The sequence below is a fragment of the Molossus molossus genome, unplaced genomic scaffold (assembly GCF_014108415.1).
Source record: "Molossus molossus isolate mMolMol1 unplaced genomic scaffold, mMolMol1.p scaffold_m16_p_8, whole genome shotgun sequence".
Taxonomy (NCBI): domain Eukaryota; kingdom Metazoa; phylum Chordata; class Mammalia; order Chiroptera; family Molossidae; genus Molossus; species Molossus molossus.
In genome coordinates, this window is record NW_023425402.1 from 48478392 (window position 1) to 48494416 (window position 16025).

General features: G+C 38.0%; 1 protein-coding gene across 1 annotated transcript in view; it reads left to right on the forward strand.

Annotated features, from left to right (window-relative positions):
• PDSS2 (decaprenyl diphosphate synthase subunit 2) overlaps positions 1–16025 on the forward strand; it is a 261210-nt gene that overhangs the window by 104060 nt on the left and 141125 nt on the right. Inside the window, exon 2 of the mRNA XM_036249222.1 lies at positions 3353–3487. Within this exon, the coding sequence (XP_036105115.1) occupies positions 3353–3487 (135 nt within the window). The remainder of the gene's footprint in view (positions 1–3352; positions 3488–16025) is intronic.

The window sequence follows — 16025 nt, forward strand, 5'->3', positions numbered from 1 at the left end:
GCCATGCATGATTTTACCATCTTCTGGATATGCTGCAGCTTGTCAGTGTCCTTCCTTGAGAGAGGCACTGAGAATAAATACAGTGCTCCAGTTGAAGTGTGACCTGGGCTCCATGAAACATATTATCTCTCTAGACTTAGAGCCCGAGGGGAGGGGGGCACTTTTGTGCTCAGGTGCAAATTTTCTTACTCTCTTGGTTGTGTGTGTGTGTGTTTAAGGGTGTTAATGAAGTGAATTTACAGAAGAGGTGTTTTGGAAATAATTATTAATTTACTCAAGCTGTTAATGTATTCTCCAGCTTGGTACCTACAGTCTTAAGAGAAAATTAATGGTTGGAAGGTGTGCTTTTCTGACTGCTCTCTTGATTTCTGTTAACCAGTCCACTACAGTTTCCTTTCTGCACCTTTTCAGTAATGCATTCTGAAAGTGGCAGGTGTTTTAATGATATATGATGTTTGGGGTGGGGGCTAGGAAGATTGCTTAACTTTTGTTATTTTGGGAGGTAGAAAGGAAACAGTATTTATAGGAGTTATATATGCTGGTGCAGGAGGGAGGGCTTTGAGAGATAGAAGGAGAAACAGAGTAGAAGAAAGAGAAAATAGGAGTTGAGATAAAATAGATGGCAGAAAAATAGTAAGAGAACGTAATTTTGTGATCAGTTGATCACCTACCATGAGCTTCCACAGTGTTATATATGTTACTCATGTTGTCTCGGCCATACCAATGACTATGGAAAGTAGACATTATTAACCTCATTTTATAGAAAAAGTGACAGTCTGAATCATACAAGTACTGAATGGCAGGATTTTTCCAACCTGGCTCTAAAGCAGCACTGTTCTAATTTGACTGAGCAAATAGTTTTGTTAATGAGATGAAGCAGATGGAGAGTCACTATAGACTCTAGAGCCCATGGGCCTGCGTTCAAATCCTGGCTCTATCAAGGCTCTAAGGCCTACTGGCTCTGGTACCTTCGCAGGTTGCTTCATCTGTCTCCCTCATTCTCCTCATTTGTAAAGTCAGGATAACCGGGGTACCTTCTTCTTCGAGTTGTTGTGAATTAGTTTTAGTTGATATAGAAAAATGCTTAGAACAGTTCCTGACATATATAAAGGACTGTAAGTGTTTGTTGCTGCTGCTGTTGTTAGTAATTTGTGTGCATGTCCCCCGTGAAAGGTCTTATCTCTGAGAAGTTTGAGGAAGGTGTTGTAAGAATTGTTGCCAGGGCTGTTTCATCAGCCTGACTTGGTCAGATTTGTCTCAGGGTTCTTACTGTGTTATCATACCCTTCATCCCTAACCAGACTTAAGCCCCAGAATACACACACACACACACACACACTCTCTCTCTCTCTCTCTCTCTCTCTCTCTCTCTTTCACACACACACAACCTCACCTTCCTCTTTTCCCTTGCTAGAATTAGGAGCCAATTTAGACCTTCTCTTTATTATTATTATACAGAAATGGAAGAATAAAGATTCACCTTAGTTAATACATAAAGATAAGTAACGTAAGTTAAAATTTGTAGTTTAAGGCAAAAATATTAAAAAGAGCTCCCACTGTAAATTGTCTTTTTCTAAAATAGGATGCTTTCTACTGTGACACAGTTTAATTACCTTAATTTAACTTTCTTTCCTAGGAAATTAGAACTTATTTTTAAATATTTTTTCTTTATTGATTTTAGAGAGACAGGAAGGGAGAGAGAGAGATAGAAACATCAATGAGAAAGAACATTGAATGGCCGCTTCCTGCATGCCCCCCACTGGGGATTGGGCCTGAAACCTGGGCATGTGCCCTGACCAGGAATCAAACCTGCAACCTCTTGGTGCATGGGTTGATGCTCAACCACTGAGCCACACCGGCCAGGCAGAACTTACTTTAAAAATTATTAACCCTTCTAACTTGCTGAAGATCAGTTACTAGATTGAGGAGAAAATCTAAGTGGAGAAATAGCTATAACTTCACTTTGTAAAGAGTCTGAAGAGCTCTCTTATTTTGGAAGTAATGAAAGAGCAAGAACGGGGGCGCCCTTTCACAATTTCTGTTTGGAGGCATGAGGAGCAAAGATTTTTTAAGTAATAGACTAACTCATCAATTGAGGCTTAATTAACATAATTAATTTTAATTGGTTTGTTCAGAATTCACCACAGAAGTCTTAATAATTCAATGAAATATTATAATAAAATTATTACCACAATGAAGAATTACATTTGTGTATTATTTATATATGCTGTAATATAATCTGTTTGATTTGTCATGAACATTGTTCTAAGTATTAATTTATTATATTACCCATAGTTTTCTTTTTTCAATGATGCCAATTAATTCTTGTATGCCGCCCATTTGCAATAATTAAAAATAAAACATCAAAATAGTGTATCCCAGGAAAGTATTTCTGGCCTTAGTTATAGTAGAAATTATAAAAGTTCAATACTTCTAGCAAAAAAATAAGACATTCTAAATCAAAGCCTCGTTGTCTAGAATGATAATACTTTGCATAAATAATAGGGAATGGCATGATATTTGCTCATGGCATTCATTTCCATTTTACTTCTGAAATAAATGTTTAAATCATTTGGATTAGGTTTAATCCTTTCATTCTCTGAGCTTCTTTTCTAGCTATGAAGACTGAAATCATTTTTTATCACTCCCTTTACCACCATCATCAAATAAGATCTCTTCTACAGTTTGTATTCATTTTAGTTGCTATCAGTTACTGTAAGCAGTTTAAAACTATGGGTTCCCCCCCTGGCCGGTTTGGCTCAGCGGTTGGAGCATGGGCCTGCGGTCCGGAGAGACCCGGGTTCATTTCCCTCTAAGGGCGCAGTACCTCAGTTGCAGTTTGTCCCCGGCCCTGGTTGGGTCATGCGAGTGGCAACCACTCATTGTGTCCCTTTCATGTCGATGTTTCTCTCTCTCTCTCTCTCTCTCTCTCTCTCTCTCTCTCTCTCTCTCCAATCCCTCTATCCTTTCCTCCTCCCTCCCTCCCTCCCTCCTCCCTTCCACTCCATCTGAACAAAAAATGGAAAAATGTCCTCCAGTGAGGATAAGTAAAAAACAAAACTATGGGTTCCTCTTGTTATCAGAGCAAATGGATGCTGTTGGGAGGTAGGGTATAGACAGTGGGACAACCCAGAGAGAGGAGAAAGCCAGATCATCAAGCCTTAGAGTGTGCAATTGTCACTATTAAAACTAGCCTTTGCTGAACTCAGGGTTTCCTCCTATTAATTCTTGCTTTCCCCAGTCCTATTTCAACAGGTTCCTTTGTCTGATTTGAGAAGCATACTTTTTGCTAACATAATCTGATCTTATGATATGAAAGTATATTAATCTTTTTTTATTTCATTTGTTGACAGGGGGCTTGTACAAGACAGCCGTAATAACCTCCAGTTGAGGGGCTTGGTGGTACTACTTATTTCTAAAGCAGCTGGGCCCAGCAGAGTGAAGGCCTCAAGTCAGAACTATGACCTGGTTAGTGGGATCTATTCATGGTAAGAAATATTCTTTGACATTGGTTTCTAAATTATGTTTTATTTTATTGAACAGTGATAGCAGAAGTCACTGTTTAGTTCTTTGTCATTCTCTGATTCAAAGGTAGACTACAATATTTTGTTAGCTTTTAAAAATATGGATTTTTATTGTTAACAAATCTGATGGTCTTGGCTGCTCCATGCATAACTCTGGTAAATTTACCCATACATGTGTGTCAAAAACTTGCATTACTACCCTGGGCATTTAAAATTTCCTAATTAGCCCTGGTTGGTTTGGCTCAGTGGTTGGAGTGTCTGCCGGCAGATCAAAGAGTCATGGGTTTGATTCCAATCAAGGGTACGTACCTGGGTTGCAGGTTCAATCCCCGGCCCTGGTTGGGGTTGTGTAGGAGGCAACCAATTGATGTGTCTCTCTCACACTGATGTTTCTCTCTCTGTCTCCTTCCCTTCCTTCCACTATATCTAAAAAAATCAATGGAAAAATGTCTTTAGGTGAGTATTAACAAAAAATAAAAAGTAAAATAATATTTTCTATTCAGCCCAGGCAGTGTGGCTCAGTGGATTGAGTGTTGTCCCATGGACTGAGAGATCCCAGTTTGATGCCCAGTCAGGGCACACGTCCAGGTTGCGGGCTCCATCCCCAGTAGGGGGCATGCAAGAGGCAGCCGATCAGTGTTTCTCTCTCACATCGATGTTTCTCTCTCTCTCTCCCCTAAAAATATCAATAAAAATATATTTTAAAAATAAATAAAATAAAATTTTCTATTCATCACTACTCCTCCTCCCTCATCATGGTATCATCATTATATCTCTGTAGAGACATCTCTGTCACTTAGTGTAGGATTTTTTATGTTTTTCATCCTACTCAAACTGATATATAGTTGTAAAATAATGATGCAAGTACCATTTTAGCAGAAGTAGTCTACTTCAGTACTATATCATTTATTTTATTTTGCTTATTTTTATGGTGAAGAGGTTTTTACTAAAGTTACTGGAATTAGAAATTCTTACATCTCACCCATTTAGATTAAAAATAAATTTATGAGTATGTATTAGTAATTGCATATAAAGTTGTTGCATATAAAACAAACTTAACATTTTTATTTTGTTAAAAAATTACTGCATATATTTTAGTAATAGTATATCAACAATAACTTTATTTAATCTTAGCAGAGTGCTTGGCACTGTGTGAAAAGCATCTATAGAAGTAACAATCTGCAGGTGGACATGAAATTAAAACCACCCTAAAAACTTGGCTGACAAGGAAATTTTTCTCACAAAAAGAAGCATTTCTAGAAACTTTGACTTATGGCTGATGTATCTTATTGATTTCATTTAAAAATCAATCCACGTCTTAGATTTTTGTTGTTGTTGTTCCTAGTGGTCTTATCCATAAGTGTTTTGTTCTTTTATAATATTTAGAAATGACTGTTGCTTGCCAGCTACAAAGTCCAGTCATCCTTCATCATTAATAAGCAAAATGTATTACTATTGTGGCTACAGATGACCCCTCCTCCAGCCAGGATAATTTTTGCAGCCCTTTTACCATTTATCCATATAAGTATCTTCACTAAAAGACATATCTTGGGATCATTTTTAGTTTTTATTCACTCTGAAATAATTTATATTTTTTAGTGTTTGGTAGGTTATTGATTATTTTTATGACAGTGATCCTATTTAAGCCATAAAATAATTCTGTAGGTTTCATGTTACTTATTCTACTCCTGCGAAAACAGATTAAAAGTCTTGAGACTTGCCCTGGCCAGTGTGGCTTAGTTGGTTGGGCATTGTCCAGTGCACCAAAAGGTTGCTGGTTTGAATCCCAGTCAGGGCCCACACCCAGGTTGTGGTCTTGATGCCTGGGTTGCGATCTCTATCCCTGGTAGGGGGTGGGCAGGAGGCAGCCAATTGATGTTGCGCTCTCACATTGATGTTTCTCCCTTCTCTCTTCCTCTCTCTCTAAAAATCAATAAACTATTCTTTTAAAAAATCTGGAGACTTTTTCAAGATGGCACCACTGACAATTGAGGAAAGTTGAGGCTCTAACTATAGTTTACTTACAAATCTCATGTGTTTTTCTTCTTGATTCCATTCTGATTTTCTAGTCTGATTCAAATAATTTATTTCACTTGTGGATTAGACTAACCATTAAATGAATATGCCCCCAAAAAGTCTTCTTGTATTTCTTTGAAAAACTCCTGATTGAAAGAAACTTAGCAAATCTTTAATACACCTACATCCCTCCCCCAAACTGTTTGAATTAGAGGTCAAAACTTGACCTTGTAAATTTTGTAGGAAGCTCTTGCCTGAGATTAGTTGAAATAACTGAGAAAACACATAAGGATCTATAATAAATACCAATAACCTGTTAATCCCTGGAAAGCCAATAGACTTCACATCACCTTGTATCCCATGTATCTCTGCTTCCTATTAGGAATTCCTTTGGTTTTCAGTCTGCTGATTTTGACCATTTTATTGATCAGTCATCTGTTCTTGCAACTGGGTAATCATATACCTCTAATGAACACTAGCCAAGTTTCATTATCTCTGAATCCAAAATAACCCATGTAAAATACTATTTAACACGTAACAGGTGTTCAATAAATATTTGTTGTATAAGTGAATCAACCCCATTTTACAGAAAAAGAAGCTACAGTCGTCCCTCGTTTATCGTGGTTAATCCGTTCCAGACTCTAGCGTTTGTACCTGGCATTGAAGATTTCCTGCCTGGGGTGCTCAAATACATAGGCCTACAGTCCATACGTACAGTAATTTTAATTGTAATTGTAATACAGGGGTGTATAATTGACTCAGAAAACCGAGCACGCACTGTATCATTTTCACTGTCTTGATCAACTTTTTAATGAATGTATTTGAGAAAACGCCATAGAGTGAAGCCGTGAAAGTCGAAGTGCGAAGTGGCAGGGACGACTGTAATACTAGTAAGACTTCTCTAAAATCCTTTAGGTAAAAGTGGGAATTAAATTCTGGTTTTACTCTAAAGTATGTACCCTTTCTATTAGGTAGGTGCTCTTATCTATACGCATACAGTACACTGTGATGTGACCTTGTGTTTCAGATTTCTTACCTAGTCTCCAAGAACTAGCTGCATCACCTTCTGAGCCTTCACCGGAACATATGCATTTGGTAAATGGTCATTGTAACACGAGCAATTATAAAAGAACTTTGCAAAAGAGTAGGTGGTGCATTATGAATATAAAAATTTTCCAAATAATGTAATACCCAAGTGTATAGAATCCATAATTACATTTAGGGAATAATCCTGGTTTCGGGCTATTTTCTGTAATTAAACTTGATCCAGTATGTTATTGGTGATGCTTGGGTGTTTTATACACTTGTTAATGTGAAAACATAATTTGGCATAGTACTATGAGAAACCATTAATTTGTTTCTCTTTCTCTATCCCTGAAGTCATTTGTTTGGCTTCTGCTTTCTTAATTGTTCAAGTGTAACTTTTGCTGGAGGCTTGTATCTATAATGCAACAGTGAATTATTTAACATTTGGGTAAAGTACTGACTGGGGAGCTTTTTAAAATTCACCTCCAAACTCCTGGGATTTACATTGTTGGCGTTTTTCTCTCATAAACTTGACTTTGATGTCAGATAATGGGACCTGAGTAAATTACCTAAGGGAAAAGGTAAGTTAGGTGACCTCTTTTGTTTGGCCTAAGGATATAACTGATGGATAGGTTTATCCAGTGAACTTATTATATGGCCAAGAAAGGCAGAATTTAGGTTAAAATGTAATTTTGAAAAACAGGTAAGGGAGCCACATTTATAAAAATGTACTATAAACATCTACCATAGCCTTTTGCCAAGAAGACTATGGGCTGTATGTTTATTCCACCAGTCCTGAGTTTAGATAGCAGAGGGGAGGGGATTTGGGAGGATTGGATGAAAGAAGGCGAAGAGATTAGTGAAAGAACGTGTGTGCATAGCCCATGGACACAGACAACTGGGGAGAAGGCGGGAGAGGGGGAGTGAGTAGCTGAGGGCAAAGGAGGCTGGAAATGGGGAACATCTGTAATAGTGTCAACAAGAAAAATAAATAAATAAGGTAATCAGGCCCTGGCCGGTTTGGCTCAGTGGTTAGAGCGTCGGCCTGCGGTCCTGAGAGACCCGGGTTCGGTTCCCGCTAAGGGCATGTACCTCGGTTGCAGTGTGTCCCCGGCCCTGGTCGGTTGTGCGGGTGGCAACCACTCGATGGGTCCCTTCACATCGATGTTTCTCTCTCTCTGTTCCTCTCTCTCCCTCCCACTCTACCTGAACAAGGGATGGAAAAATGTCCTCGGTTGAGGATTAAAAAAAAAAAAAAAAAAAAAAATAAGGTAATCAGTCAAAAAAATTACTAAATTTAATGTAAAAGTATCCTTAGCCACTCCCGAGAAATAAGTTTCTAACTTCCTGTTCTGTTAATAATAGGATACTCTTATGTATTAAAGAATAGATATTTACATTATACAGGATGTCTGTAGATTCTATTACATTTTGAAAATGAAATATATTTTAATTAACACTGGCTTTATAATTATTCAAAGTTGTATATACATTTTCTAGGACACCCTATATAAAATATAACATTTCAAAGTATAGACTTCTCTAATGTAACATGATTATTAAGTTTAAAAAATTTTAGGTGAATTTTTTTGACTGATTCATATTTCTCCGTTGTTTTAACAATAATTGACTCAGTTATTTTTCATCTAACTAGCAGTTGTAAACAGACCACATGTTTTCACCCTACCTTCATTGCCTGAAATTTCCCAGAGCCTATTATTAACTCTAGTAGAAGAGGTTGAAACATATCTGCCAAATACATTTTCTTTTCTTTTTCAGTATTCAGCTAGACTATATTTGCCAACTTCACACATCTGTACATCTTGCCAGTGCCTTGGACATAGTATTCACTTAAATCTTTAGATAACTAAATCTTCTGTTAACATAAGTGTCCTAGACCAAAATAAACATTTGAATCACACATTTATAGTATGTGCCTTTTAGAGCACTTTAACATGGACCATGTCTTACGGTGACTAGCTGTACCTTCTTATGTCCTTTGCAACCTCTAATTCAGGATGTGAGCTATAATCAGACTAAAGCACTCTCCATGGAACAGTCTTCACTTTTTAACTTAGTTATTATGTAAAGCAATGTGACATTTAAAGAAAGAAAATTACAGTATTAGTGGAATATCACCAAAACACACACAAAAAAATAGCACAACATAAAAAATGTTACAAGGTATCTAGCAATTTTTTTTAATTCCAAGTTTTTTCCTTCATATTTTGACCTATACCTTCTTATAATACATTTTATTTACACACCTCTGTTGTCTTCAGCTTCCATTCTGGTGTCTCTATGGCTTGAAGTCAGTTCTACTGATAGGTTTTAGACTTTACTGAGTTTGTGTTGCCCTCTCTCCATTTCCAGAAGGAGGAGAACGACCTGCTGCTGGGAGACCAGTGCAATGACATTGTTCCTTCTAGGTGGCAGGTCAGCTGATGATTAAGAATAAAACTATGGACTGATCATTTTCAGTATTTACTTCTAATGCTGGTGCAAGAAGACTATGCCCTGTGTGCTGTTAGACATAGCTGACATGCTCTCTTTTCTCCATATCACCCCAGCATTCAGTATGCTCTTAGCACATAGATGGCAGCCAATGACTGCTTGATTGTGGCTGGAAAAAAAATAACTAACTATAATTATTTAATCTTAAAGCAAGGAAGTCTTTGCTAAAAGGTTCGAAAACGCTGAACCTACAAAGAAAAAGGTGAACACATTTGCCTACATAAAAGATAATTCTTGCCCTGGCCAGTTTGGCTCAGCGGTCAGAGCGTCGGCCTGCAGTCCAGAGAGTCCCGGGTTCGGTTTCCGCTAAGGGCACATACCTTGGTTGCAGTTTGTCCTCAGTCCTGGTTGGGTTGTGCGGAAGACAGCCACTCGATGTGTCCCTTTCACGTCGATGTTTCTTTCTCTCTCCCTCTCTCTCTCTTCCTCTCTCTCCCTCCCACGCTATCTGAACAAAAAATGAAAAAATGTCCTCAGGTGAAGATAAAAAAAAAAAAAGATAATTCTTCAGTGGGTTAAAATTCCTACAAAGTCAAAAGATAATTGCCACCCTGGCTGGTTTGGATCAGTGGTTAGAGCGTCGGCCTGCGGTCTAGAGAGACCCGGGTTCAGTTCCCGCTAAGGGCACATACCTCAGTTGCAGTTTGTCCCTGGCCCTGGTTGGTCGTGCGGGTGGCAGCCACTCGATGTGTCCCTTTCACATCGATGTTTCTCTCTCTCTCTCTCTCTCTCTCTCTCTCTCTCTCTCTCTCTCTCTCTTCCTCCCTCCTTCCCTCCCACTCTATCTGTACAAAAAATGGAAAAATCTCCTCGGGTGAGGATCCCTTTCACGTCAATGTTTCTCTCTCTCTCTCTCTTCCTCTCTCTCTCTCTCTCTCTCTCTTCCTCTCTCTCTCTCTCTCTCTTCCTCTCTCTCCCTCCCACTCTATCTGTACAAAAAATGGAAAAATCTCCCCGGGTGAGGATAAAAAAAACAAAACAAAACAAGATAATTGCCAAAGTTACAAAAATATTTGCAGCATATATAACAAAGGGCCAGGTTTTAGTAAACAAATCAGTTGACGATCTTATAAATCAAGAAGAAGATAACACAACACAACATGGACAAAAGGTAGGAATTGGCTGTTTGGTAAAGTATCATAGATAGTAAACAGAACGGAGAAAAAGGCTAGACTTCATCTAAGAGGCAAATTAAAACAAAAATCAAGTTTTCCCCTGTCACTGGCAAAGGTTAAAAGTTTGATATTTCGTAAGAGTGGGGGGAAGTAGGCACTTGAATGCTTTATTAGTAGGGACATTTTTTGGTATAGTTACTTAGCAATTTAGTAATAGCTCTAAATTTTATTTTTATCTAACTACCCTTTGATTTAGCAAAATTGGATGCTGACGTATGTATGTATGTATAAGAATGCTCTTTGTAGCATAGTTTGCAAGAATAACAACAACCCCCTCCCCTCCAGAAGAAAAGGAAATAATCAAGTGTCCACCAATAGGGCATGTTTGTCTAAAAGAATTAAGGATGCCCTGTCCAGTTTGGCTCAGTGGTTAGTGTGTTGGCCTGTGGACCAAGAGTCGCAGGTTCGATTCTGGTCAAGGGCATGTGCCTCAGTTGTGGTTCGGTTTCCAGCCCTGGTCAAGGTCCAGCAGGAGGCAAACCAATCAATGTATCTCTATCACATCAATGTTTCCCTCCCTCTCTAGCTAAAGATAAATGGGAAAATATCCTCATTAAAAAATAAATTAAAAAAAAAAAAAAAGAATTAAGGAGATCTGTATGTGCTGACCTGAAAAAGTCTCAAAGAATCTTGTGAAAAAAGCAAGATACAACCCGGTTGGTATGGCTCAGTGGTTGAGCGTCAACCCTTGCACCAGGAGGTAGCCGGTTCGATCCCTTGTCAGGGCACATGCCCAGGTTGTGGGCCCAATCCCCAGTGGGGAACATGCAGGAGGCGGCCAATATTTCTATCTCTCCCTCTCCCTTCCTCTCTCTCGAAAATCAATAAAGAAAAAATATTAAACAAAAAAAAGGGCAATTTACAGAAACATATTATAGTTTGACCCCACTGGGGCCTGAATGGGTGGGCACTGGATTTTTCCATGCATGGAAAATGTTTCAGATGAGACACAAAGAGCTGGGTATAGGGGTCACCTCTGTGGAGAGGCAGCTGGTGGGGGAATGGGAGGAGAGACCTTAATTGTTCATTTTATGTCCTCTTTAGTAGTCTGAATTATTTTTAATTGTATACATGTTTTACTAATTTACACTCCTTAAAAACTGTTTGTTTGTTTTTAATTGCTGAATGAAGCTAGTTAGCCTAGTCTTGTTATTAGAATGAGGGAGGGCCTCCCAGTCCCTGAGCTGATCTGAATTTTTTATCTTTTGCCCTCTTTGACAAGATCAAATATCCTATGAACATGGGTAAACTATAGATTTTTTTTTTTTTTTTTTAATAAAGAAAGCAGGAGTGAAGCAAAATTATGTCCTTAGATTAGGTTTCTTAGGTTTACCATCCATGTTAAAATAGGTACCATCATTTTGTCAGTAACTGTGCTAATTCTTCTTCAACGCAGTGTATTTATTATTCAATTGATTAAGATTAAATTCATGATATATGTGCTGAAATAATTGTTGGACTTCAAGAACTAATCACAAAAAAGTGTTATATACATAGCCATAAGTTAAATATAGAAAACACCTTAAATTTACTTATCTTAGCATTACTTTCTCCTCTAAGGAAAAATTGGTCAGACTTGATGTGCTGTTACAGAAAAGTGGTAGAATATTTGGAGGCCTATATGAAATCTTATTTTAAGAAGAGAAGTGGAGAATATAAAAAGCTATAAATAAAGCAGGTTTAGGGTTTTTTAAATAAATCTTTAAATGTAGGGAATTGGTCTGGGTCTCAGCTGTAGATATTATAGTTCATAATTTATCATTTTAATGTGGTACTAATTAGCTTCTGATGACTTCCACTTATAGTAATAATAGGCTGTTACTATCAATCCTCACCTTCACAGGTTAGAATTTGGCACTTAAAAGTGCCAAACAAAATTAACCAACTACATTTCCCTTGGGGATTGACCAAATCAAAAAACACCTTAAAAAATGAGGCTTAAATAGAAATATGTTGATCATATTATTTATTTAGGACTCAACTATATTAATGTGAAATAATTAACATTGAAGTATATAGCATTAAGAGAAACTGTTGTTTTTCATTATGAGGATGACATGTAAACGTTAGACAAGAGTAGAGCCTGGCCTATTGGCTCATTGGTTGAGCATCGCCCATGCACTGAAAGACCACCGGTTTGACCCTTTCCTTTCTCTCTAAAAGTCAATAAAAACAAATTAAAAAAAAAAAAAGAGTTGAAGAAACCTCATCTACCTGATAATACAGTGGTTGGAGGACCTGGGGAGGAGGGAGATTTGGGAACTGGTAGATATATAGGGTAAAAGTCAAAAGGAACTTTATTTGTAATATTTCAGTTTTTTAAATAAAGAGAATCTACTCATATTTTTTATAATTAAAATTAACTTCAAAATTAAAAGAAAATTATATTTCATACTTAGAAAACAATGAAAGTCTCTTTAAGAAATGTATCTTTTTGTACTACGAGAACCTGGAACATGGGGAGTGCTTATTTCAAATGATTATGCTGAAGAATTGAATTTAGAGTAGGCTCTTGAAGGTAAAGATAGCTTAGCTCCTTTTCAGAGAGATCTCAAGAGATGAAAGCATGTATAGTTTGATTACATATTCCTTTTGATTGTATTCCACTTAAACAATAAAAATAAACTCCAGATACAAACCTAACAATATTACTAATTCATTACAACCAGTACTTATTCTCTTCATTAACTTTTTATTGCTGTTTTCAACTTACACAGCATGCACAAATGCAGCAATTATATGTTGAACAAGAAAAGGGAAGGCTCTTTATGTTCAACATACTGTATATCAGAAGTCATTACTTCACCAGGGCTGTTGGAAGGAAACATAAAATAAGAACAGCTTCTTACAAAACAAGTATAATTAACCACCAAAAGTAGGTGGGCTTGGCTACTAACCCACTCAGCTGAGAGTTAGTTTATCGTATATAAATATCTTGCTATAGCCTGCCTGACTACATCATAGCAAAAAACAGGCTGCGTTAATTGTTTTGTTAATGGTGAAGAAGTAAAAATCTTTTTCTTAAAGAAGGCCCGTATGTTGACTAGTAAGAAACCACTGTCAAAGGCAATACCGTGTCTAATTCTGCATTTTAAACAGTTTAATCCGTGACATTTATCTTAGTAAAATGTTATTTTTATGCAGAAGACTTGTAGTTACTTAAAATGTTTAGTGGCAGCGTTTGCTTAATAGTTTCATGACTTAATGCTGATCTTTTGAACCCAAACTCAAGGCACCCCCAGTGACACACAGTATTGTGTAATAGAGACATGAGTTAAGGGCCAGAGATCTGTGTTCTTGTCTCAAATCTATAACTGATTAGTTATTTAACCTTACACAAGCTGCTTAATCACTCTGTGTGATTACCCATGTATACGATAGGGATAATAATGGGCTTCAAATGAGGGAACCTAACGGGACAAATATCCAGCTAGGTTTGAGTACCGTGTGGTCCACTATAGCACATGCTAACCAGCTCCTGTCTGCAAGGCACAGGGCTGAGAATTGAGGGAAATGCAAATATTAATAAGTAGTCTTTGAACTCAAGTGACAAAGTAAGGAAACAAATTATGCATCTAGCAGCCTTCTGACATTACTGATGCAATTTTATTTCTAGAACTCTGGAACTTCACTTCTAGAACTATAATCATATTCACTATCGAGCTAATAATCCCATGTTCACCAGCAGCCCTTTGTTAAACTAAAGACAAATAGTCCTTACTACCACTCACATAGGATGCTGAGAGAGAACTGGCTCTACAGGTGGCTTAGTGCTGAGGAACTCCTTCCTCACCGTGTCCTTGGACTTCTTACCCTTGGACTATGTAGCTGGGTGGTGGTGATAACAGAGGCAGGGAGCAGAGTCTCAGGTTGGTTTATTTCTGACCGTGGCACCCTTCCTCTCTGCTGTTACTGGCATCTTGATTCACCATTTTCTATTGTTGAGATTCCCTCCTCTTCTGCTCAAGCTCTTAAGTGGAGAAAAATATTTTTAATTCTTCAGTGGTGTTCCCTTCCCTAAAGGATTAAGGACAAATTCTCTAGCACAGCAACAGGCACTTCCTAGCAGCCCTAGAGTAAGAAGTCAAGAAGGCAAAAGCATGATCGTAGTTTTTCTTTGCTCACCAAGAAAGAGGTGTTTGCAAAGGAATGGTTGACCTAATGAGATTGTTTAGGCTTAAGCAGGAAGGAAGTGGGTGATGGGAGGCCAAAAATAGAGAGAAAATAGTGATTAAGGACTGGAGGTCATGATGATTCCTATCACGGGTTCAGAGATAGTACAGCTGTGAGAGGGCTGGGAGGTTAGAAGATTATAGACAGAAAGCAGGATATTTGAATTGAACATTTCAGAGGTAGAACAGTTTTGAGTGGAAAGCTCCAGTTGTTCCTGAGAGTAGGGTTGGCGGAATATAGTAGAGGCTGAATTGAGTAGATTGGGATGCTATCGAGTGGACAGTTCATGTGATTGAAGTCAACCAGGAGAACAGAACTGAGCATGATGCCAAAGACTTCCGTGAATACAAGTGGACAGAGAAGAGCGACGGCAGAGGGCAGAGCTGGCTTTGGAGAACTGGTCTTCTCAGGACGGCGGTGAAGTGAGAGCACTGGTCCCGCCTCTCAACTCCTCAGGGTGTGGTTTGCAGGAGGCTAAGTATATCCACTTGCAAAGACACGGATGGGGTACCCAGGAAAAGCCATGGCTCAGTTAGAACCAGAACCAGAGAGAATGTTCTGTGAATTTCTAGAACATTTAGCACATTGTTTTGTAACGATAGATTTGTGTATATGTTTTTCCACTGGGCAGTGCGTTCTCGCCACCGGAGCCTGTTTTAGTCACCGTCCAGCCCGGCACCTCTCCTACCACTAAGACTGTTACTTATTTTGTACCTGGGGGCACTCCATGTCTGTCTTGTAGTAATTTGATTCCTATCTTATCCCTCTACTAGAGTTGTTCATTCAGTCCTTGACCAGTTCATTCATTCAGTGGACACCTGTTGAGCACCTGCTGTGTGCAAAGTTGACTTTAATAAAAATAGAAAAATATTAATTATTACTATAGATAACACATTTCAAGCTTTCTGTAAGTCTGATACTATCCTATGTGCTTTTTACATATTAACTCCTTTAATTCTTAGAACACTGATGAACTTTTCTTGGGAAACGGACTTAGAGAAACTTAATAACTCGATGAAGTTTATAGTGTAGGTAAATGGCAGAGTTGGGATTCAAACCCCATTTGAATAGAATCCATACTGTCCCTATTACCGTCAGCCTGTGGATTAGGGTGCCCTGAATATACTCTCTTGCTCATCTTGACATCCTCAGCACTGAGCACAAATCTTTATGTTAGATGGTGTTGAATTGTGCAGTGGATAGAAACCAGATTATAGGATTTTTTTTTCCCTTTGGGTGGGCATGCAGGTGCTCCATGAATTATTGCTGATTTATTGAGATAAAATTTCCTTTAAATTTGTGGTTGAATATGGATCATGGTAGTGCTCTATATAATTTTTTTTTAAATTTATGTTTTCAGGCTATATATCTTTTACTGCACATTTCCTTTTACAGATTTATTCTTGATCTGTTGCGGGATATAGATACCTATATATTTTCTTTTCTTTTTTTTTATCCTCAACCAAGGATATTTTTCCGTTTATCTTCAGATAAAGTGTGAGGGAGAGGTGGAGGGAGGAAGAGAGAACATCAATGTGAGAGACACATTGACTGGTTGCCTCCCACACGACCCCGACTGGAGCTAGGGATGAACTGCA